Source organism: Hippoglossus stenolepis, chromosome 20 (genome assembly GCF_022539355.2).
Source record: "Hippoglossus stenolepis isolate QCI-W04-F060 chromosome 20, HSTE1.2, whole genome shotgun sequence".
NCBI classification, from domain to species: Eukaryota; Metazoa; Chordata; class Actinopteri; order Pleuronectiformes; family Pleuronectidae; genus Hippoglossus; species Hippoglossus stenolepis.
In genome coordinates, this window is record NC_061502.1 from 20,401,844 (window position 1) to 20,424,168 (window position 22,325).

General features: G+C 45.1%; 2 protein-coding genes across 2 annotated transcripts in view; one reads left to right on the forward strand and one right to left on the reverse strand.

Annotated features, from left to right (window-relative positions):
- The window catches only part of myo6a (myosin VIa), a 75,234-nt gene extending 56,881 nt beyond the window's left edge, over positions 1-18,353 (forward strand). Inside the window, exons 25-36 of the mRNA XM_047338171.1 lie at positions 810-960; positions 2,053-2,261; positions 4,132-4,210; positions 6,458-6,618; positions 7,897-7,935; positions 8,272-8,307; positions 9,174-9,212; positions 10,810-10,913; positions 12,551-12,682; positions 13,164-13,190; positions 15,920-16,138; positions 16,472-18,353. Of these exons, the coding sequence (XP_047194127.1) occupies positions 810-960; positions 2,053-2,261; positions 4,132-4,210; positions 6,458-6,618; positions 7,897-7,935; positions 8,272-8,307; positions 9,174-9,212; positions 10,810-10,913; positions 12,551-12,682; positions 13,164-13,190; positions 15,920-16,138; positions 16,472-16,671 (1,396 nt within the window). The 3' untranslated portion in view covers positions 16,672-18,353. The remainder of the gene's footprint in view (positions 1-809; positions 961-2,052; positions 2,262-4,131; positions 4,211-6,457; positions 6,619-7,896; positions 7,936-8,271; positions 8,308-9,173; positions 9,213-10,809; positions 10,914-12,550; positions 12,683-13,163; positions 13,191-15,919; positions 16,139-16,471) is intronic.
- A 61-nt stretch (positions 18,354-18,414) lies between these two features.
- Positions 18,415-22,325, reverse strand: part of LOC118099871 (interphotoreceptor matrix proteoglycan 2) — a 23,808-nt gene continuing 19,897 nt past the window's right edge. The window contains exons 17-18 of the mRNA XM_047338208.1: positions 20,907-20,989; positions 18,415-20,188 (exon numbers count right to left, since the gene is read on the reverse strand). Coding sequence (XP_047194164.1) covers positions 20,950-20,989 — 40 coding nt within the window. The 3' untranslated portion in view covers positions 18,415-20,188; positions 20,907-20,949. The remainder of the gene's footprint in view (positions 20,189-20,906; positions 20,990-22,325) is intronic.

A 22,325-nucleotide genomic window follows, 5' to 3' on the forward strand; every position in this document is an offset into this window, starting at 1 on the left:
CTCCTCCTCTTCTTTCTCGTCATGCCTCATCTCCTTTTTCCTCTCGGTTTATCTCCCTTGCTTCCACAGCTCATTTCCTTCCTCCTCTCTTCTCCTCTCTTCCACTTACCCCCCCCCCTCTTCTTCTCCACTCGTGTGTTTCTTCACTCTCAGATTTTTCACACTCAGCTCCCGTGACCTGCCATCCATCCTTTCTCCCTCCATCCCTCCTTTCTCCCTCCATCCCTCCTTTCCTCTCTCCTCTGCTGTCGCTTCTTCTTCATTATCTGCCACTTTCACAGCTCACCGGCGTCAGTCTGCCTGGTGCGCACACACACACACACAGACACACACACAGACACACAGCCTGTGGGGGGGAGGCAGCTGTGAGAGTCGATGCAGGTGAAGAAGAGGAGTTTCTTCTCTCCTCTGTCGGGGGCTCCAGTCTGATCTGTAACCCGCTGGTCCACACTAACAGGCTGCCTGATTGTGTTTGGCTGAGCTGCTGGGGGGCGGGGGGGAGATGAAACACAGTGTGGTGAACATGAAGTGATGGTGAAGTCTCTGTCGTTACAGATAATCTGAGATTTAAATAAACCAGCAGCTTCAAGTTGAACAATTCTTATTCTACAAGATTTACAGAGATTTTCAAAACAGTTTTTCCACCAAATTATTATAAGTTAATAAATGTAAAATCGAATTATTTGACGCGTGACACAGGAGTGAATATGAATAAATTGGAAGAAACATTTGGTTTCTTTAGTCACATTCAGGAGATGACAGGTTGACAGACAGATGAACAGACGGTTTCATGTGCGTCTGTGTTTCAGGATCGACGGGTTGGTGAAGGTGCGTAACCTGAAGACGAGGATGGGTCGCTTCAACGAGGTGGTGGCCGGGCTGACGGAGGGAAAACAGGAGATGAGCAAACAGATCCAGGACCTGGACTCTGCCATCGACACCCTGATGGTCAAAATCAAGGTGGGTGAGACGGACGGTTCGATTCCCGGGACGTTAAAACCCTGAATTCAGCCTGTGAGTGTTTGTGACGTCTGAGTTCTTCCTCATCGTTCAGTGAAATCCTTCGGTTCTGCCGCCTCCTCTGAGAGACGCACACGTACCAAGACTCGTCTTTGAAAACAGGGATATCCAGGGTTTGGACTGAAGTGCCTCCCACTCTCAGAAAATGATGGAAAGCATGAAATGATATCACATTCTGCTGCGATTTGAGGAGGCTGCTGAGTCTCCAGATGTAAACCTGGATAAACAAAGATTATCAGAGATATTTCCCCAGAAGGTCGAGTTCCCAAAAGTGTTGAACTGGATTCAACTCGTTTTCTTTCCCTGCCTTTAATTCTGGCCTGTTGTTCTCGATATAATCTTCCTCCTGGATGTCGAGAAGCGTCTTTTAGTTTAATTTTCCCACTGAGCGTCGTAGCGGTGTGAGTCTGACAGGTGCTCGCCGCACAAAACGCCAGGATTAGAAAGACAAGCGCTGATGGAGGGAGCCCGAGTGTGTGGCGCTCCCGTCACATCAACCCCTGCAGCTTTTGTCTTAGAGCCAGCGGCAGTCAGAGGAAAGACTGTGACAGCAGATGCGTATGAATATTCATCGTCCACGAGACGTTAACACGCATCCCTCTTCAGGTTTACAGCGTCTCCCCGTGTGTCCAAGTCAGCCGTCAACTCCTGGAACACCCGGTGACGGTGAACTGAGACATTCCCGATGCTCTCTGAGTTGTTTTAACCTCCGGTGGAGCTGAGACGATGCTTCAGTGTCTGTCTGCAGATCTGACATCACCACAGTCTGGGTTTAAAGATTTGAGGAAGTGACTGTAGATCAAACACAGAAAGTAAAGAAGAAGAATCTAAGAACAGAAATGTATTTAGTGTTTCTGTGCAGTTGATATGTCGATGTTCATATCAGACAGATCCAGTGTGATACTGAATAAAGACAGAACCTCGTAGTTTGGACAAATTTGGTGAAAGCAATTGTTGAAAATGCGTCTGCGTGCGTCTGCGTCCTGTATCTGAGAAACATCCTCATGTTGATTCTGACCTTGCGTCCGTCAGAGCACCATCATGACCCGACTCGACATCGACCACGAGTACCAGGCCCTGGTGACCCGGTCGGAGCAGCTGCTGACGGCCATGCAGAACAAGAAGAAGGAGGAGGAGGAGAGGGAGCGGCTGCAGCGCATCCAGGAGGAGATGGACAGGGAGAAGAAGAGGAGGGAGGAGGAGGAGCAGCGCCGCAAGCAGGAGGAGGACGACAGGCGACTGTAAGTGGGAAAATGTATTTGTTCATTTTCAGCCTCTTCACTGAGATGAAACTGGCTTGTTTTGCCGTCACGTACGTAACAAAAAAATTAAGTGGCACTTGTCAAAGTCGGCGTTTTTTGACCTGGCAAAATCCTCTGAGTGAAAACTGCTGCAGTCGACAAATACACTCAGTGTCCACACAGTTTTCAAATGCTCCGACAGGGATTTACATAATGAGGCTGCTGCTCCCAGAGGATTTATTTTTATAGAAGCTGTAAAGTGTTGTTTCTACACTTTCTGTGCTCAGCGGACTCTTGTTCTCTGTGATTTACGACGAGTAAAAACAGCTTCATCACAGCTTGTTTAAGGTCGTCGACCCAGGGTACCCATGATCCTCTGCTTCCTGACCCAGAAGAGCTGCAGCTGGAACAAATCCAACAAACTCTGTTCTGAATTCTTCATGTTTTAACAGTTTCCTGCTGAATATTGGAGATAAACTCTGGTTGTTAATAACTTCAGAGTCTTTTTTAACTGATCTCAGTTCAGCTTCACTTCAACTGCAGCTGGTTGTGACAGTTGAAGCTGACTCTCAGTCAGTTCTTCTCACAGGAGATGGAACCCACTCACCAGAGAACAGACGAGAAGAGAAGTGTATCCAGGATAGAGCCTTGTGGAACTCCTAAACGTCAGGACACCTAATCTTTAATTAGAAACTGCTGCTTGCTTATTTTAGTTATGTGGGTTAGCGATCGCTAACGACCATTCTCTCTACTCCATCAGTGAACCATCATTTTAATGATGTTGCTACGTTTCCATGTGTAGAGAAATCAAGTGTCTGTCTTCCGTCTTATTCTTTATGTGTCGTCCTCTGGTTCCTTCTGATGCCGTTTTACTCAGAAAAACTCGTTTCCACGTTCGTCCCACGGGTTTGACCTCTGCAGTCCCCCCCCTTTAGAAGGACTGATGGGGGCCGTCGTGTTCGTCACAAACCACTACCCGCTAATATAAGACATTAGAGACAACAGCCTAAATTTAATGGCCCGCGCTCCCCTCACTCTCAAGTTATGAACTCCCATGATTCACCCGAAGGTCACAGGCTGAAGGTCGAGGAAGCAAACCTTCATAAAGTCACTGACCCTGTAATATCACCATTTATAGGATTTCCCATTTCCTCCCAGATGCAGCTTTAATCCAAACATTATTTATCAGGCCGTGTTCGACCTGTGGAGGGAAACGACTCCCAGCAGACGTCTCTGCTGCTGCTTCAGAGTCTGAACACTTCTTCTTTCGTCTGGTCGTTTGGCTGATGTTTCTATTCAGAACACATACACACACACACACACACACACACACACACACACACACACACACACACACACAACACACATCTTAAGAAGGATTCAATAGAAACTGAAACATGAAATGCAGAAACGCAGTGTTTGAAGGAATGAATGAAAAACCAAACAAATGGATTTTTAAATGTAAGCGCATAAAAAATAGAAATTGGTGCGTACATGTTAGTATTGGTTTTTAAAACGTACCTGAAGTTTGTTATTAAAATAGATTCCAGTGTAAACAAAGGTGAATGATGATGCCGAAGGTCGGGGGGGAGCCGTCGGAGGAAAGACGTCAGCATCAGTTAGAATGAAGAGAGATATTCAGCTCACTGATCCCACAGTATTTCTCTCTCTGATCTTTGTCTTTTTTATTTATTCTCCTCCGCTGCTCTTTTATACGTCTCCATTTCCTCTGTCCCTGTCTCCATATATTCCTTTCACCCTTTCTTCTTCCCGTCTCATTCATCAACCTGTGTTTTCTTTCATCTCTGTCTCTATCGTGCCGCCCTCCTCTCTTCCTCCTCTCCTCTCTCTCTCCTCTTCCTCCCATCAGGAAAGCCGAGATGGAGCTGAAGAGGAAGCAGGACGAGGAGGAGAGGAAGAGGAGGGAGGAGGAGGAGAGGAAGATGCAGGTGGGTGTCGGCTCTGTGGCCCTTTGTTGTTTGAAGCATTGGTTTACTGGAGGGTTTAAGAGTTCAGCTCAGAGGTCAGAGAAACAAACTGGAAACTACAGATGATTCAGTCTCAAAGTGAATCTGAACAATAAATAGGAATTCAGAGGTCGTCTGAATTACTGAACAGGAAGAAAAACCTGCACCTGAATTTTCACCATCTATCCATCGTCTTCCATGAATCTGAGCTCGGGTCGCAGAGGTAGCCGGCCACATGTGGTACCTCAGAGGTCACCCGCAGAGGTCACCCTCAGAGGTCACCCTCAGAGGTCACCCTCCTCGGAAACGCTTTGCAGCTCTTCCTGGGGGGTCTGAGGCGTTCCCAGGCCTGATGGGATATGTAGTCAGAGTGTCAAGTCAATTTTATTAGAGATTTGTGGATTTTATAATGTCAAACACCTTCTCTCTTTAAAACCCTCACCCCAGATATTGAAAACCTCAGAGACAGAGAAGCAGTAAACACAAGTCACAGTAGTGGAACTGCAATATGGAGGAAAAGGACTTTAAATTTACGACATAAGATATAATAGTAAACAAAGTGTGATAAAGAGTTTCAGTCGGACTGTAGAAGGTTTGTTTCTTATCCGTCTGCGTAATGAACTTTGCTGACTCGACACATTAAGAAACAGTGAAACTCAGACAGCTCGCCGCACGGATCCATTACCGCCTTCGTTCCTCGTGACGGGACGGAGATTAGTAATTTAATCTAAATGAATAATAACGTTACACAAAACAAACCGCAGAGACGTTGATTCATCGCTGGATTAAAGACTCGGCGGCTTCAGCAGAATTGAATCCTTTGTCTGCACAGAAAAGTGATGACATTTCCACTTTTAGATTCTTATTAAAACCTGCAGAAGATCAGTGGATGTCAGTCCAGGTTCAGGACGTTGAAGAGCACAGACCCACCTGTTTCCTGAAGCACGTGTTTCTGCTGAGAGCAGAGAAACCGATCAGGGGGTTTGTTCTCTGATAAACTCACACTCGTCCTTAGAAAACAGATAAATCAAGTCGATTAACTCGTGAAACTGACCTCTGAGGAAGAGGAGGAGCTGGGAGTCCAACATGGAGGAAGGTTTGAGGCGAGTGGCATCAAGTTTAATAAGATGTGAAACATCTGTAAACTACAGGCTGTTGCATCAGAGAGAGAGAGTTAGCAGGTTTTACAGTTTGACAGGTCAGGAGGTTTTATGCTGATCATCCAGCGTCTCTTCGTCCATCTGTCGCTGCTGCGCCTGGTTCCTCGGGTTCCTCGGGTTCCTTGGGTTCCTCGGGTTCCCCCGGGCGTCGACCCGGCCCGGATCAAGTGCAGATTTTAGCAGCGAGCGGCCAGTGTACAGATCAAAGCCGCTGGCTGGGGGCCCGGAGCCCAGAGCCCCAGGCTGGGTTACCCACAAATAAACCTCCTGCACTTCCCTCAGCTCAGAGCTGTTGGGCTTCTCGTCACGTTCGCCCTCCTCTAAATATTCATGCCTCCCCCTGCAGACTCCAGCAGAGCTCCGGATTCCAGGAGACGAGCTGACGACCGTCGCTCTGTGAAATTCAGAGTTTTATTTATCTCTTTATCCATATATTCACAGCCAGGATCCAAAATATGCAAAGTGCTGAAAAGTGACATTTACTGTGTGTAAATTAGTCTCAGTGAAAAATCAGAGCTGATGTTTAACTGTAACTTCACTCGATGGCAGAACATCAGTGTCAGAAGATGTTAGTGCTGCAGATCCATCAAGATGATTAGTGACGAGCTGCAGTCTCCAAGCAGATCTCACTCTGACCTCAGATCAGCTCTCTGCTGCACTGTTCTATCACCGAAATGAGTCAGTAACAGTTTGACTCGTCTGACTCACAGGAAGTAAACACTGAATACTCACCTGCCATTGGACGGCTCGTTCAGTCATCAGACTCCTCCCCTTTCCTCTTGTGGCGTGTTAGTTGTCTGTGCTGAACAAAGTCAGACGATGACTTTAACTAAAGAGGAACATCAGAAAGTTGAGCGCACACATTCAAACCTGATGGACATTAACGATGAAAAGAGAAGAAACGTTTAAACACGCTTCCACAAACGTTTCCTCCCAGGCAGCGTTTCACAGACTCTTCTTCAGACTGTGCTTCTCATCTGCAATCACAGCTCAGATGGTTCTCTGAGAACCTGAGGCTGGAATGTTCCCCGAGCTGCTGCAGACAGAAACCTAAAGAGTGTGTGTTCAGGTGGAGATGGACCTGCAGCTGCTGGCGGAGCGGGAGGAGGAGGCGTCTCGTCAGAACGTCCTGGAGCAGGAGAGGAGGGACCGGGAGCTGGCGCTGAGGATCGCCCAGAGCGAGTCGGAGCTCATCCCAGAGGAGGCGGCCAGCGACTCGGGCCTGCGCAGGTAAAAACCCTCTGGAAGCTTCTCACAGATCTTTGTTTGCTTTCAGTCTCTGTGACCTTGTGATTCTGTGACTGGGGTTTAGTGAGTGGGAGGATTGTTCTGCTGCGTTGTCTCTTTGTCTCTTTGTCTCCTTGTCTCCTGCTGCTGACGGAGGTGTGGAGCTCAACATGTTCTTAAAAAGAAGAAACACTTCAGTTAAATCCATCAACCAATAAGATGCTTAAACAAATAGAAATAATCAGATGTTATTTATTAGATTTCTCCTTAAGAAATTATTTTATTCAAATGAAATGTTTAAAAACTAAATGTTTGATTTATTAACCCTCCTTTCTTTCTGATCAGATTTTATTTCACACATTAAAGAAAATATGTATTTATAAATAACAATAGACCCAAACAACAACATTTAGCAATAATTGAATTCTAATAATAATTGCTGATTGTATTTCTGCCTCCTCCGTGGAGTCGTCCTGAGGCATCGTGTCTTCAGGTCGTCCGTCTTGTTCTTTAGGACTTTAGGGAATTTCTTTAAATTTGGTACAAACGTTCACTCAGACTCAAAGATGAACTGATGAGATTCTGATGGTCAAAGGTCAAAGGTCACGGTGTAGTTTTAACATCTTCAACATTACATCTCAAGTGTGACTTCAGGGACCCTCATGAGTCCGTATGAGTGGAACTGCTCTGGTTGGTGGAGACAAACAACCACGGAGATGATTCTCGTCTATTCTGAAGCTGAAGCTTCACTCTGGTTATTAAAGGTCAAAGGTTGAAAAGTTTATCCTCTGACCTCCATGAGCTCGACGAGATGAAACCAGCTTTTGATACTGAGTCCTCTGCCATGAGCGGCTCAGCCTGGCCTCAGAAATTTAATTAGAAATCATAGTTATTAAAACCAATCTGCTGCTTTGAGAAGTGTAAAGAAAAATAAACTTTCCAGATGAAGCTCTCTTCAGTCTGGTCACGTCTCAGTCCGACAGGAAGTGTGACAGGAAGTGTGACGGGTCAGCAGGCGAACTAGATGATTTAACAGCAGCTGGGGATGTGGTGCTTTCCTCAGTGTTGGTTCGGTGTTCGTCCACAGACTGAAACTTTTATGATCCACTGATGATGCATCACGATCTGTCAACAGCCACAGAGACGGAGGAAAGTCCAGATTTCTCTTTGCTCCTGTCGTCTCCTGCAGATCAGCTTCCTGCTGACGGAATAAAACACCATCTCCATTTCTGTGTTTAACCATCTTCTTCTTCTTTGTTTTCTTTTGTTTCTTCCTCCCAGCAACGGCTCTTCAGTTCCATCGTCCCCAGAGAGAGCAGCGTAAGACCCGGAGCTTTACCCCTTTAACTGAACCCCCGATCCCACCTGCCTCCGACCTCTCAATCTGAAACCTCCATCCCCTGCATGCTGTAACAATCTGCCAGCTCAGAGCTGCAGCTAACAGAGTCACTGCTTCAACAAATCTCATCGTGATGCTTATTTATTCAAACGCAATCAGATCTTTGTAAAATTTCAGTTTGATAAACGCGAATCTCGTCCCCTGATTCCGAGTTTGGAAGGTGAATCTCTCCTGATGAGTCGCGGGGGGATCACTTCTCCTCCTGATTGGTTTCTTGTGTTGTGCAGACTCATAATCCCATAATCCTCTGTTCACAGCGCTGCCGGAACCGCAAAGCTGACGAGCATGAGCATGTAGGTTTCCTCTCCACGCACCCAACACCTTCAGGACACCGTGTGGCGTCACATGTAGATGTTGTTAGTTAGAGAAGCTGGTTCAGAGAAGCTTCCCGACACGTTGACACAGTGCGAGCGAGTCGTGGTACGGCGCCGGCTCGTGGGCCTCAGCACGCCCTCGCTCTCCTGTAGTAGAGGCCGCAGCACGCCGCTCCAGGACGTTGAAGTGGTTCATCGTAGCTGCTCGTGCACCAGAAGCGCTCAGTTCTCTCAAGTGTTTATTTTACTCTTCCTCTCGTAGTGAACTTCACATCACTTCAGTGTTTTCAGTTTCCTCTCTGAACTTCCTGAAGCTGTTTGAAAGCAAAGTCGATCTATTCAGGTTTATTTAAGAAGAACAGGCCACACGTTCATTTCTTCATCTTCATCCACTCGTCTTCTTCATCCACTCAAACCTTTTTCTTTCACTCACTTTTGTTCTTAGTCTTTGTTTTTTTTTAATCTTGTTCACTGGCAGTAAAATTAATTTAATATATTTCTGCCTTCTGCTTAGAAATAATTTCATAACAACATAAAGACTCATGGAAATAAGTCATTCGCCAAACGTGAATAGACATTACATTTCTTTCAAAATACATTTTACAACATTTGAACTACATTTCTAAAAGTTTATATTATTCATTTTTCTCAATTCTTCATCTTTTATTTTTCCATGTTTTCCATGTTTTTGTATTTCTTTCTTAATAGTTTAGTTTTTTCTTCTCATGTTTCTTTCTCATTCGTTCTTTATCGTGTTTTCTGTCGACTCTAAATATTTTTGTGTTCATCACACTTCATGTTAACAACTTTTTTTTTCTCCATGTCGGCACCTTCGTGCTTTTCAGGGAACAAATGGCCAAAGAAATGTCTGAACTTCTGGCTCGGTGGGTAGAACTCACTCACTCAATCAATCAATCAATCAATCAATCAATCAATCAAAGTTTATTTGTATCGCCCATATTCACAAAACACAATTTGTCTCAGGGCTTCAACAAGGTGCGACATCCTCTTAACCAATCAAATCTTCAGATTGACTCAGTTATTGATTGAAACGTCCTCTGAATGATAAATGTAATGAACAGTTTAATTGATTAATGTATCTATAGGTTGTTGATCGATGTTTATTTGTCTCATTTATCTGCCGACCTTGAAACTACAAATGTAAAGAGTTTAAGGAAAGCTTAGACTGAATGAATCAGTTTAAATGTTGCTGCAGCAACAAACAAAGTGTTTCCATCAGGCGTCGGTGTCGCGTTTTCAAAGCCCTGTTGATCGAGTCCGGAGCGATGGCGTTGAGCCAAGTTGAATTTCCCGCCCTCGTTAGCGTTGACCTCTCATCGACCCCGGCAGGTGACTGAGCACTTTCTCCTCGGGTCCCTGCGCCGCTCGCGTTCCCCTGGATGTGAAGGAGCGACGTGGTTCCTCGTCTGTCGGCTAATTGGCTCAGGCCGCCCGTCACAACTCAAAAAAGACAGGAAGTGGGAGCAGCAGGTGACTGCAGCGATCAGCCGCTAAGCACGCTGCCAGAGCTCGCCACACGCTCCCGGGAACACGGCTCCGAGGGCCAGCTCCCGCTAATCGTGGGTCGCAGAGCCATCCAATAGGATTAAAGAAGCAGCAGGGCCCCACCTCCAACTTCCTGTTGTTCTAAAAAGGGTAAATCCCGGTCACGGATTACCGGGCCTGTCAGCAGCGTGCGCGGCCCACAGCTGGAGAGGAGCAGCACGCCTCACGCCGCCTAACGCTCGTTTGTAATTTGACAGAGCGAGATGCCGTCTGTCTTCCTGGCGACTGGGACAGCATGCGTCCCCTGGATGGCGTCCTCACACCCGTAGACTTCTGCTGTAGAAACTGACTCTGTCCGTCTAACAGTGACGTAGCTCCCCCCCCCCCACCCCTCACTGTCACCCTAACATCTGTAGCTGTTTCTCACATCTGTGATTCTTCTTCCTGTTCCTGTGGCGCCCTGCAGGTGGGCGGAGTTTACTGAGACAGGTTGCAAACAGCCTTTTATTCACTGCTGCTCAACTTATTCCAGATGTTCTCTTAGATGCAGACGTCGTCTTTTGGATTTTCCACCATCGGCTCTTATTGGTAATTTATGGTCACAGATTATGGAGAAGATTCTTTGACTCTTTATTTTATGAATCTCAACACGTCCCCTCTTCCTTTTAATAGGACATTAAAATTTTATTCGCATCGTAGAAATAAAAGTAATAAATGGAAAATCCATCATGACTTTGACGGATCTGTTGGCAGGTGTCAAATTTACAGCTTCAATATTCTCACTGGTGAATAAAAAGTCTCCTGAGACGCCGTCAGTAAACTCCGCCCTCATGTTTCTTTACAAATTAATATTTTCCTTGAAAACCCTTTTCGACCCAAGCTCCAAACCAAGCGAATAGCCCCGCCCACTGACGTCCACGCCCCGCTCTGACCCTTTGTCGCTGACTTCCTGCGCTCCTTCTCGTTTCCTGTCAGAGGTCCACAGGTGCAGGCGTCCAAGGCGGCTGCCGGCGCCAAGAAGTACGAACTGAGCAAGTGGAAGTACGCTGAGCTGCGGGACTCCATCAACACCTCGTGTGGTGAGTGTCACACTTTGTCAGGTCTCCTGGTCTCCTGGTCTGTTTTCATGTGACGCTGACATGGATGTTCATGGTCCCCAGGGGAGGAAGTACCACCACGAGTTTTCCACTTAAGCCTAAATCCTGGGTTTTAATTGAGTTTATTATCGATGTTCCTGGTGTCCAGAGGTTCTAATAGTGTTGATCCGCTCATCTGTCCCAGAGCTTCAGCCTCTTGTCTCCATGTCTGCGCTGCACATCAACATGAGTCATGAGCACGTTCTTGCTCCCAGAGGATGAACTGGTTAGATTTTAATTTCCAGGGCTGTGATCAGGTCAGAACAACTTTATAAACACTCGTGTCCGAATGTGTCAGGAAGAACAAAACAAACAAAATACATAGAAAAACCTATTTGTAGATTTTCATTTTCATTATAAATTCACATTCTTAGTCCCCAGAGGATGAATCCAATGTCTTTGAAAATGTACAGACACAATTTCCCGGACATTGTGCAGAGCTCACGTTATTTGGATAAAAACTCAAGTTTAAAAAAAAGCTAATTTCCTTTAATAGAGTTTTTCAAAGTAACGTTTTTCATAATAGTTTGTTTGACTGAAAGCTTCTTCCAGCGACAACATGTGACGGTTCAAACCGCTCTGGACTGGTTCTGACTCGGTGACGGAGCTGCAGAGAAGAAGCCACGTTCCTCTTTGTTCTGCTCATAATACTGAGTTTAACCTGAGCGCCGGCCTGTCCTCGCAGCAGGAAGCGTGGAGGACAGGAGGGTCGACACCCGCCGGCGCCGCGCTGAGATTAATGTGTGGAGAGGCAGCAGAGCCCGCGGGCGGCCGCAGATAAACACAGAGAAATGATTCAGTTAGCTGTTAACACGCCGCTCACCTCGCCTCCCAGACAGAGGAGGAAATCGAATACTGATGTGATCACGTCCGCCGCTCATGATGATGTGCAGCGGCGGAATAAAAGTCCAGCATCAGGGAGCGACGAGGGAGCGACGAGGGGGTTGTTGACATCTGACATATTCCAGATTATTCCGCCGTGATTTCAGCTCGCCGCAGTAAATTGAGGGTTTTTTTCTCTCGGCGTTCGTCTGCCTCCAAAGTATTTTTTGTTCAGTTGACATTACCTGAGCACTTAGTGTGCATTAAGCTGCTCGCACACAGTTAGCACTCCACAGATGATGCTGTCCACTGGAGTGATTTATCCTCATGTTGTCTTTACTCTGTGTGTGTCTGTGTGTGTGTGCGTGTGTGCACTGTATTGATTTGTGTTTAAATATTAATGAAAGTCTGCAGCAGGTTGAGGAAATGAACACAAATCGATGCGTTTGAATTTTAACTGTTTCATCATTAACACGAATTCACCATGTGGCCAAAAGTATGTGGACACAGACTTTAGTTCCATCTGGGTCTGAGTTGTGTCACAGTTCGTTCCAGTGAATCCTGATGTTGTGAATAATAATGATACGTGAGAGCTTCTGCAGTTACCAACCAACCAACCAGCCTAGCTAACTACTTACCAGCTGGATAACCAATCAGCTGACTGTACATATCTTAGTCTGTCGTCTTCCCACATAAACGATTGGATGACATTTACCTGCTGAAACTGTGACATTAAACCGACTTTGCGTCTCTTCCAGACATCGAGCTTCTGGCCGCCTGCAGGGAGGAGTTTCACCGCCGCCTCAAGGTTTATCACGCCTGGAAGTCAAAGAACAAGAAGAGAAACACGGAGACGGAGCAGAGGGCGCCCAAATCGGTCACCGACTACGGTACGACGCCGCAACTCAGCTGGTGTAGTCGGTGTTTAATCTGGACACTGAGTGGTGAAGTGGAATGTGTTAAAGTGAGGTGCTGGTCGTTGTTTGTCAGTTAGAGAACAAGAGACCAGGAGGTCTAATGCCTTGCTTCAGAGCTCCTCGGTAACTACAGCAGCGTTTATAATGATATTTAATCATTCATTGTTCAAACACTTATTCACATGTTGAAATCATTTCGCTCCAAAAGAACTGAAGTGAAGTTATTCTGGAAACCAAAGAAACCATTTGATTCTCTCACTTCACTCTTGTTCTTTAAACTGAAGGATGTTCTGGTTCTGATTGGGACCAGAATCCGCTCGTCCTTCCTCCTGCGTGTGGACGGTTTTCATCGTCTTCATCGTGTCAAAGAAAAGAAAGCACATGTGTCCTGGTTGCTGTGGTGTTGCATCACTTCCTTCAGTGTGTGTTTGTAACCTGGCATGTTTACTTTCAGATCCTTCACCTCCTGTGAAAACAGCATGTAAGTCGTCCTTCAGTGTGTAACGCTACTAACCCAGAGCTGCTGCCCCCCCCTCCCTTTATTAACCCCCCCTCCTGGACGTCGATCTGGTGTCGGCCTCCGGTTTGTGTTTCTCTGTCTGATGGAAAGGTTTGTCTCCTCGGTGGAGGATGGTTGGGTTTCCATGGCAACCTGTATGGAGACGTGTGTGCAGGAGATTGTTTGAGTGATTTTGAGGCTGAACGCTGCCGCTCCGTCTTTCTGCTGCAGCGGCTTGATAAAGAGCCCAAGTGATTCCTCCGAGCTCCTGATGCCGCGGTTACTGATACTCCCACACGGAGGACTTCTCAAGGAGGGAGGAAACGAGGGAGGGAGGGAGGGAGAGGGGAGGAGGACACAAGGCATTTCCTTGTGTTTGGTGGCAGACGATCAGATCACGTTCACGGGAGCGTGACGGGAGCAAAAGGCCTCGAAGTGACGGTGGCGACACTTGAGCGACGCCCAGTCGTGACCTGAAGGCTCGTTCAGCCGCGTACGAGGGTCAGAGCGGAGCGGCGCGACGGCTCCCCGAGGACGATCGTCTGAATCCTCAAGAACCAAACGGTTCACTCAGGATTCAGATCGTCAGAAAAGCCTCGTAGAGAAAATCTGATCCTCTCGACTCAAGTATGTATTTTGAAGCAAAATGTCAAATCATTCCAGAATCTCAACGTTTTATGAACTAAAGTTTTTACGTTGACAAAACAAAAACATTCAAATAGGTCACCTCAACGTGAAGCCAAATCATCTCTATCGCCCCCTGGTGTCTGGCTGCAGTGTAGGTCATGAACCTCCTCCATGTTAGCAGATGGGACACGGACCAAACTAGAAAAGTCAAAGTAGATGTTGAATAAATACGTTTCTGTCGGGGCGACACCTTCTTACCTCGATGCAGTGACTCAGACTTTCAATCGGAACAAGATGGCAGCTTTTGTATTCAACATATTTTCCTTTCATTTCATTTTCATTTGAGTCATTTCACACAGAGTCAGACGTTCGACAGAGTGACGCTCCAGATTCTGTTTCTGCTGCTTTTTCTGAGGAAGAAAATATTTTTTACTTTCTAAAACTTGTTGCTATGGGAAGGTGAAGGTTGTTGCTGTTTCCTCTTCTCGCCTGTGTGTGTGTCTGTGTGTGTGTGTCTGTGTGTGTGTGTGTGTGTGTGTGTGTGTCTGTGTGTGTGTGTCTGTGTGTGTGTGGGCTCATCTTGTTGGTGACGGGGGTTCAGTGTGTTGCTCTGAGACAGATGTTGTTTCATGTTTTCAGAAGCCGTTAGAATTGATTTTAACAAGGTTTGAAACCTGGAATCACTTTAAAAACACTGTGACATCAGCGTGGATAAAATATATGATATAAATATAGATTCTACAGAGATAAAATTCACAGATTTACTAGAAAAACTCTAATGAACTGACTTTGTAATCAGATTTATTGATGAGGAAATATAGATGATTTTAGCTCTGAATCGGTTTAGAAGCTAAACACAGGAAAGTGACGAGTGGAGATTTATTGTGTAGGTGAGGTTGTGTAGAGGAGGTGTGTAGATGGGGTTGTGTAGATGAGGTGTGTAGATGGGGTTGTGTAGATGAGGTGAGTAGATGGGGTTGTGTAGATGAGGTTGTGTAGATGAGGTTGTGTAGAGGGGTTGTGTAGATGGGGTTGTGTAGATGGGGTTGTGTAGAGGAGGTTGTGTAGAGGAGGTTGTGTAGAGGAGGTTGTGTAGATGAGGTGAGTAGAAATTACGAACATACGAAAGTACATTTACATTCTTGTAAAAGTACGACTTTATAATCCCCTTTAAGTGGATCTTAATACTCTGAACTCGTACTAATATGACGTCGTAAAATGAAGATACTTATTCATCAATTTAATTTCCTCTTGTTTATATTTCTTATCTTTGGAATAGAAAAAGGAAATCATTATTTGCAATGGAAAGAGTTTTTTCTTGATTTAAAAGTGAAACCCAGATGAAATGAGTTGTCTTCGTCTCGTAGAGAATCGTCCTCTGTCTCTGTAGATCCTTGTTTTAGTCTCAGTAGAAGCAGATTGTGCTCGTTTCCTCTCACGGGTGGCCGTGGCGGCGCTTCACGTCCTGCTGGTTTCCTCCCAGCGCCGCTGACCCTCCCCCAGCTCCCACAGCAGGACCAGCGCAACAGGCTCATTATTTAACAGCTGATCTGAGAACAGCAGCGACGGCCTCAGTGTTCACAGGCAGCGAGAAAACGCTGATTTCACTTATTCCAGTTCGTTCACCTGTGTTTTAACTGCTGGACAAAGCAGTTTGCATTAAAAGCAGTTTCAGGAGTGAAGTGTCGGCCGCAGCTCTGAGGACGGCACAAGGAAATATAACTTTAATCTGCTTTTTTCAGGGTTTAAATAGTTTTTATCAGTTTTAGCTTCACTAACTATATTTAATCCATTTCCATTGTATTTGAGTAACAGCAGAAAAAAGATCAATCAGTGTCTCGTCTTTCTCACTCTTACACCTGGAAGCAGCTTTTATATTAAAATACTTTATTTTCCTGTTAAAATTCTTTAAATCTTAACTTGAAAGAGTTTGTTCTTCATCCTCAGTTAAAACACAGGCTGATAAACAGGAACAAGGTCGTTAGCGGGTTCCCAGGTTGCATGGCAACATGAACACTGACTCCTGATTGGTTGCTGTCATCACTGAAAAGACGCTTAACTTGTTTTTCCCATCCAAACAACAGCCCAGCAGAACCCAGGCCCGCCCATCCCGGCCCGGCAGTACGAGGTGGCGATGAACCGGCAGCAGCGCTACTTCCGCATCCCGTTCATCCGGCCAAGCGACCAGTACAAGGACCCTCAGAACAACAAGAAGGGCTGGTGGTACGCTCACTTCGACGGGCCCTGGATCGCCAGGCAGATGGAGCTGCATCCCGATAAACACCCCATCCTGCTGGTGGCAGGTCAGTACTACACGCACTCAGCACGATGTGTCGTTTGAAACAGGACGTTGTGAGCGACAGAATAAAGTAAGCAAGAAAAGACTGTAGAAGAAGAAACAGTTTGTGCACGTCCTTGGTAGATAACGCTACACGTACGCAGGATGCAATATGCATATGAAAGGTAGGGGGCGGTGTAAAGGTAACGATGCACCAGGTCTGCAGTTAACTGCGATCAGAGGTTAATCTGAGTTTCTCTCAACGTTAAAAGTGTAAAACTGTGAAGTTAGTTCAGAGAAACGGTCGAAACAGGAGAACGGTGTGAAACTAACCCTGAACTCTGTTGTCGTCCTCCAGGAAAGGACGACATGGACATGTGCGAGCTGAGTCTGGAGGAGACGGGCCTGTCGAGGAAGAGGGGGGCGGAGATCCTGCCCCGCCAGTACGAGGAGATCTGGGAGCGCTGCGGCGGCATCCAGTACCTCCGCAGCGCCATCGAGAGCCGACAAGCCCGACCCACCTACGCCACGGCCATGCTGCAGAGCATGTTCAAGTGACGAGGAGGGGGAGGGGCCTCTGGCTGCACACAAAGGGACGGATTTACCAGCTAGCTAACACAGACGGCGTCTGAGCGTCGCCGGGAGGTTCTGACTCGGGAATTCACGCGAACAACTGTCCTTTTGTTTTTCTCTCGTCGTTAAGTTTCTCGCTCGCTTCACTCCCTCGGGTCGCGGCGAGGGCCGGGACGTTTCGCATCGAACCCTATGCAGAAAAAAATCATAAATGATCACATCCGGTTGTTTTCCAAGGAATTCTCCTCTCGTGTCTGCAAGTTTAACTACGAGGCCTTAACACAACGTTAACAGGGTTTAATTACCACAAGTACGACCTCTTCTTCTTCTGTCTTTTCTCTTTTGTTCAGAGCTGCCTCCCAGACGACAAACTTTAAATTCCTGTGTAGTTATACATTCCTGATCACGACCCTGACGTCGCTTCCATGGTAACAGACCTGTTTACATCGTCCTCGTGTGGCTCTGGAGCCGAGAGGCTGCACGAGCGTCACATTGTTCCTCCTTAAATCTGCTAAAACTTTATTTTACCGTCGTCTTTCCGGCCGAATGTAACCTGAGACCTCGATGATTTGTTCCTGTCGTGATTCCTTCTTTCCTCATCGTGTGATTTCAACTTAATGAGAAAAGGTTCAGAAACTTTGTGACTTTGAGACCAAACGTTGCTTGAAACACTTTATTTCGTTTTGTTTTTGGGACCGAGCAGTGATTCAGCTCCGTGATTAGTTTCTGCAGAAAATGTGAATTAATTATGCAACTGCTGAGCTGCGACTGAGTCGCTGCTGTTTCAGAGCAGATCAGTGCCGCAAAAAAAGTCATTAGAACATCGTTAGTCTTTAAATGAAATCTTTGTACACGAGGAAACTTAATTTGCAAACTTAGTGATTCCAACATGTTTTTCTTTGACTTTATCTTTAAAATATTAATTCTACATTTGGCTGTTTGTTAAATGAATTCACCTGATTCTAGAAAATGTTTGAAATGTCAGTCTGGACATTTTTCTGTCGTTGTGGACAAAGCGCTGGAACTGGAACCTTCTTCCAACACTGAGATATTTTCTATGAAATCACGTGAGTTCGGTTTGTGCAGCGACAGTGACGCTTCCACTGGAATGTTTATTTTTAAAAGAACGATTTCTACTTGAGCCTGTGAGGTTGTGAGAGAAGCAACGAACCAGGTCAATGAGCCGAGTCGTCCGTTTGTCGTCAACACTTTAAAGACAATCCCGCACCTGAGGCTGCTAACTTTCCTTCTGATGCACAAGAACCAGGTGACTGAACGCGAGGCGTCAACACGCAGCAGCGAGGGAAACAGACGAGCTCCAGGAAACTGTGTTTCTGAAAGGTTTCATTCAACGATTGTGGTTCATCATGAAACTGGTCCAACTCCCTGTTAAAGTCCAGAAACTGAAAAATACCAAAAACAATGTGATTGATTCAGACTAAAGTTTAAATGTCATGAATTGTAAATGAAGATAGACGACACGTCTCATAAACGCTGCCATCTTGTGGTGATGACGTCATAAAGTCAGAGTCTGAGCCGTAGTGATCGTGGAGTGGAGCTGTGTTATCGAGGTCCCGCCCACACACTCGCTCAACCAATCATGAGTGAGTCTCAGCTGTCAATCATGACGGCTCGTTTTTATTTTATCAAATAACTGATTCAAACCAAACTGATCAGAAACACTTGAACAAACTTCAGTGAGACAAGAACGACCTGAAACGACAGAAACATCTTTGACAAACATTTATTTAACCTCTGCTTGTGACCTGCAGCCACCAGGGGGCGATCCAGGGCTGTCGGTATTAGAGTCTGTGGCTGATTGGTGGAACAGAACTGAAGGTTCGTTAATATAAAATCTGATCAGTACAAGTTTAAATTGAACAGTTTTATTCGAATTAATTCTTGAAATCAAACGTTGTTTTTGGTCCAGGCCTCATTTTGATTCTGTCCCCAAAAACAGACATAATTTAGTTTGTAACAAATCAAATGTTTTATCTGTTTATTGAAACTCTGCGTGTTGATGTCGAGCGTCAGAGTGACGACCTCCTGAGGCGTAAAGGGAAATGTCCTGCGATCTGTTTCTCTCCTCACTTTACAATCATTCCTCGGGAAGCGCTGCCTTCGTCCACTGTCTCTTTTCTAACACTGATCTCTAACTGATGAATAAAACATGTTTCACTCACCTCGGCTCCGTCTTTGACTCCGTGAACCACGAGATGGAAACCGAGAATCGGATCAATGATCAATGAGGAGAAAGTCTCTTATTTAGCAGTTTGTATTTTTAACTATTATTTGTAAAACAACACGTAAGCGAACATTTACAGCAACGAGACGAGTCCAGACACACGTGATATTTACATGATCTGTACAGAAAGACAGGACGTCGGAGATCTAACAACTCGCAAAGTCTTCTTTTTTTTTTTTTTACAGTGCAGCTTCAGAAATGAGTCATGAGACAGAATATGAAAAAGTGACAGATTTCCTCCTGAGCTTTCGACCATGTGACAGTTTTCATCGGCGGTTAAAGGGTTGATGATTTCTGTCGTGGCTTCTCCACGACGCCACTTAAAGCCGCTGATGAAAACCATGTGATGCGGTTGAAAGCTTTAAAACTATTTACAAAGTTTAAGATGTTTACGAACAAATAACGTCAATATAGTTCAAACATTTGTGGATGAATCCTCCTTTGACTTTGCCTCTAGCGCCACCGTCAGGTTAAAATGTATAAAGTATTTTAGTTAATGACCAAATACCTGAACTTAAAAAAGCAACGTTCCACTGGCTCCCAACATTTTGGTTAAAATAATAAATTTCAGCTTTTTTTCGTTGATAAAACTTTTACCTTGACATTGTCACATGTCAATATCGCTAAGATTAAAGGTTTCGCTAATGCTACATTGCTAACGAACCAAACCAGAGCCCCAATCGAATCCTCCCCCAAATTGAATCAGACCTTCCTCGGCTGATACTCCATCATTCCACCGAATTTTAAGAAAATCAGTTTGGTAGTTTCTGCGTAATCCTGGTAACAAACAAACAGAAATGAAAACGGAACCTTCTTTAACTACGCAGAAGAGAAAAGTTACGTAAAGCACCTTTCAGTGGTAACGAGCCAGAAGGTTTGTGAACCGCTGATCTACGTGATGAAGCTCATCAACCGATTCATCCTCCTGCGACGAGTTGAAAAACATTCGTATCGATTATCTTGATTATTGGAAAATTCAGAAAAGAAAAGTCTCGACAGACCTAAACAACAAAAACAGACCCTGAGAATCTTTAAGAAGATAAAGCGTTTGTCTACAGCTTCAGTAAACCAAGACGGGAGATCCATCGCTGCAGCAGACGTCCGAGCTTCTCTTCAGTCGACAGCTGGAACACAGTTTGTTTTTTGAGTGTCTGTTTCCCCGGAAGGAAAATCGTCTCTGATTGGAAGCTCTCGTGACTTTTATTCTGAAAACTCTTCGTCGTCTTCGAGGCTTTGACGAGTTTCCACCTGATTCGTCTGCAGAGACAAAAGAGACGTTAACGTGATTTAAAATATTCCACAAAAGATTCACACAATAATGAATTTATTAATCATTAGATTCTGATTCTACGTGTTTGTGTTAATTCAGTTAGAGCTAATTTACACGGAGCTTTCCAGGAAATTCTTTGTTATTCACAGACACGTGAAGTGTTTCTCTGTGAATGTGGATGAGCTCGAACTTGAGCTCGAACTTCTGTGAATGAGCTTCAGGAACAGAGGAGAGAATAAAGATGTTTGTTTGGTTTGAGGAGCTGAAGCTGCTGAGGAGCGTCATCGTTCTTTATCTTCACCAAAAGCCTCTTAAATGTAAAGTATTGATGTTTGTGTTGGGACACGTTGAGACGTCCTGAGCTTCCCGCTCAGCTCAGACCCCAAAAGAGGATCAGGACCAGACTAATCACCTGAGGTGAGACGAGGAGTCGGGACAAATCCCACTGTGTTTACTCATTGAGACAGTTCCTCGCTCCAGGAGACGTCCCGTCGTCCTCTGGGAGGTTTGATTACTCTGCGTCTGTTTTAACGCTGCAGCTCTAAACCAATTTAGCTTGAGACGGTGGAGGCAGATTAAAACTCTGCAGTCTGTCCTAATAAAACCAAGAAGACGAGTTTGGAGGATTTCTCGCTGAGTGAGCACGAGCTTCTTGCAGCAGCACACGATTGCACTCGAGGGGTTTCAGCAGAACGACCCTCTTACCTTCAGTCGTGTTCTCAGGTGCCGTCCAGGGCCGTAGGTTCTCTTAACTGGCCCGGCCTGCGAGGGAGTACCTGTCGTCGTATCTGCAGAGAAGAGCAATGAAGCAGGTGTGAGAGAGAAACTGCAGAAACAGCAACTCCAACAGAAACCAGAGTCCTCGCTGCGTCCACAGAATCTTGAGTCTTCACATTCTTTGTTTCTAAAATCTGTACAAGTTCAGTTAAAAGCTTCTGAGTCAATAAACCAGAATAAATGATCAAAGTTCTAATATTGTGTTGTGAATTAAAAAAAATTGTTTTTTTAATCAATAAAAACATAAAACATGTTGATCCAAAAGATCGTTTGTGGGTTTTTCGGATGTGAATGTTTAAACACCTTGTTGTGTTCAATCTTTTCAAAAATGCAGAATACTAAAGAAATAAAAAACACAATGTTGAGTTTTTCTCACTTTCCATGAATTTGTTTTTCTCTTTCATATGAATTATTTATCAACTCGACCTTTTTAGAATTTAATCACATGATTTATATGTAAATAAGAGAAAACAACACGATTCAGACATTTGGTTTAATGGCAGCTGTTGACCTTTAAGTCATTGACCCTCTCGTTTGCACTCGAGCTCGCTCGTCGCTCACTGTGAGGATTCCGAGGAGGACATTTCTGCGAGTGCAACAGTTCTGATAATGGTAATAAGATCGTAACTTTTAAATATCTCCGGTTCAGCTGATGGGAAACGAGTGTCTGAGCGGAGCCGCCTCGGAGGAGCGTCTGTCGGAGTCGAGCTGCGGAGCTAACGGGGTTGAGATGAGACTTTTCTGCCTGCGACTGTGAGCCAGTAGTTAATAAAACAAACGCCTCCTCTCCATTAAAAATCAACTTAGCATCGATTTACGCTGCCGACGGCTGAAGATGTGAGAGACATCAGAGATCAGACTGAGAGGGAGAACATCTACAAGTCATTTAAAACCACATTAAACCTCATGCTACGTTTAGTTTGTTTATTTACTGTGAAGCAGATTCTGATATTTACTGTCACTCACAGTGTGTCATCCTGAAACAACGATCACGTGACACTGTGTGTTCATGTGTCACAGATTAAATCTTAAAGGCTCAGTATCAGAGTTGACTGAGAGGAACCTGAAGAATAAAATGTGTCGTGAAAAGGTCGTGAGTCTGAGTTATAATATAACAGATAATAATAGAGTTATGTTAGAGATCAGCTGGAAAACAAACCACTCTGACACAATCTGTGTAGAAGAAGCGACATCATCGTATTAAACATTAAAATGTCCTGAAGCGTCGTAAAAGTGTTATAAATCTCATAGAAATATAAAATCTCATAAACATCCTAAACATCTAATAAAAGGATTAATGAAAAACAACATGGTCTAGTTAGACGTCATAAAAATGTTGGAAAATGT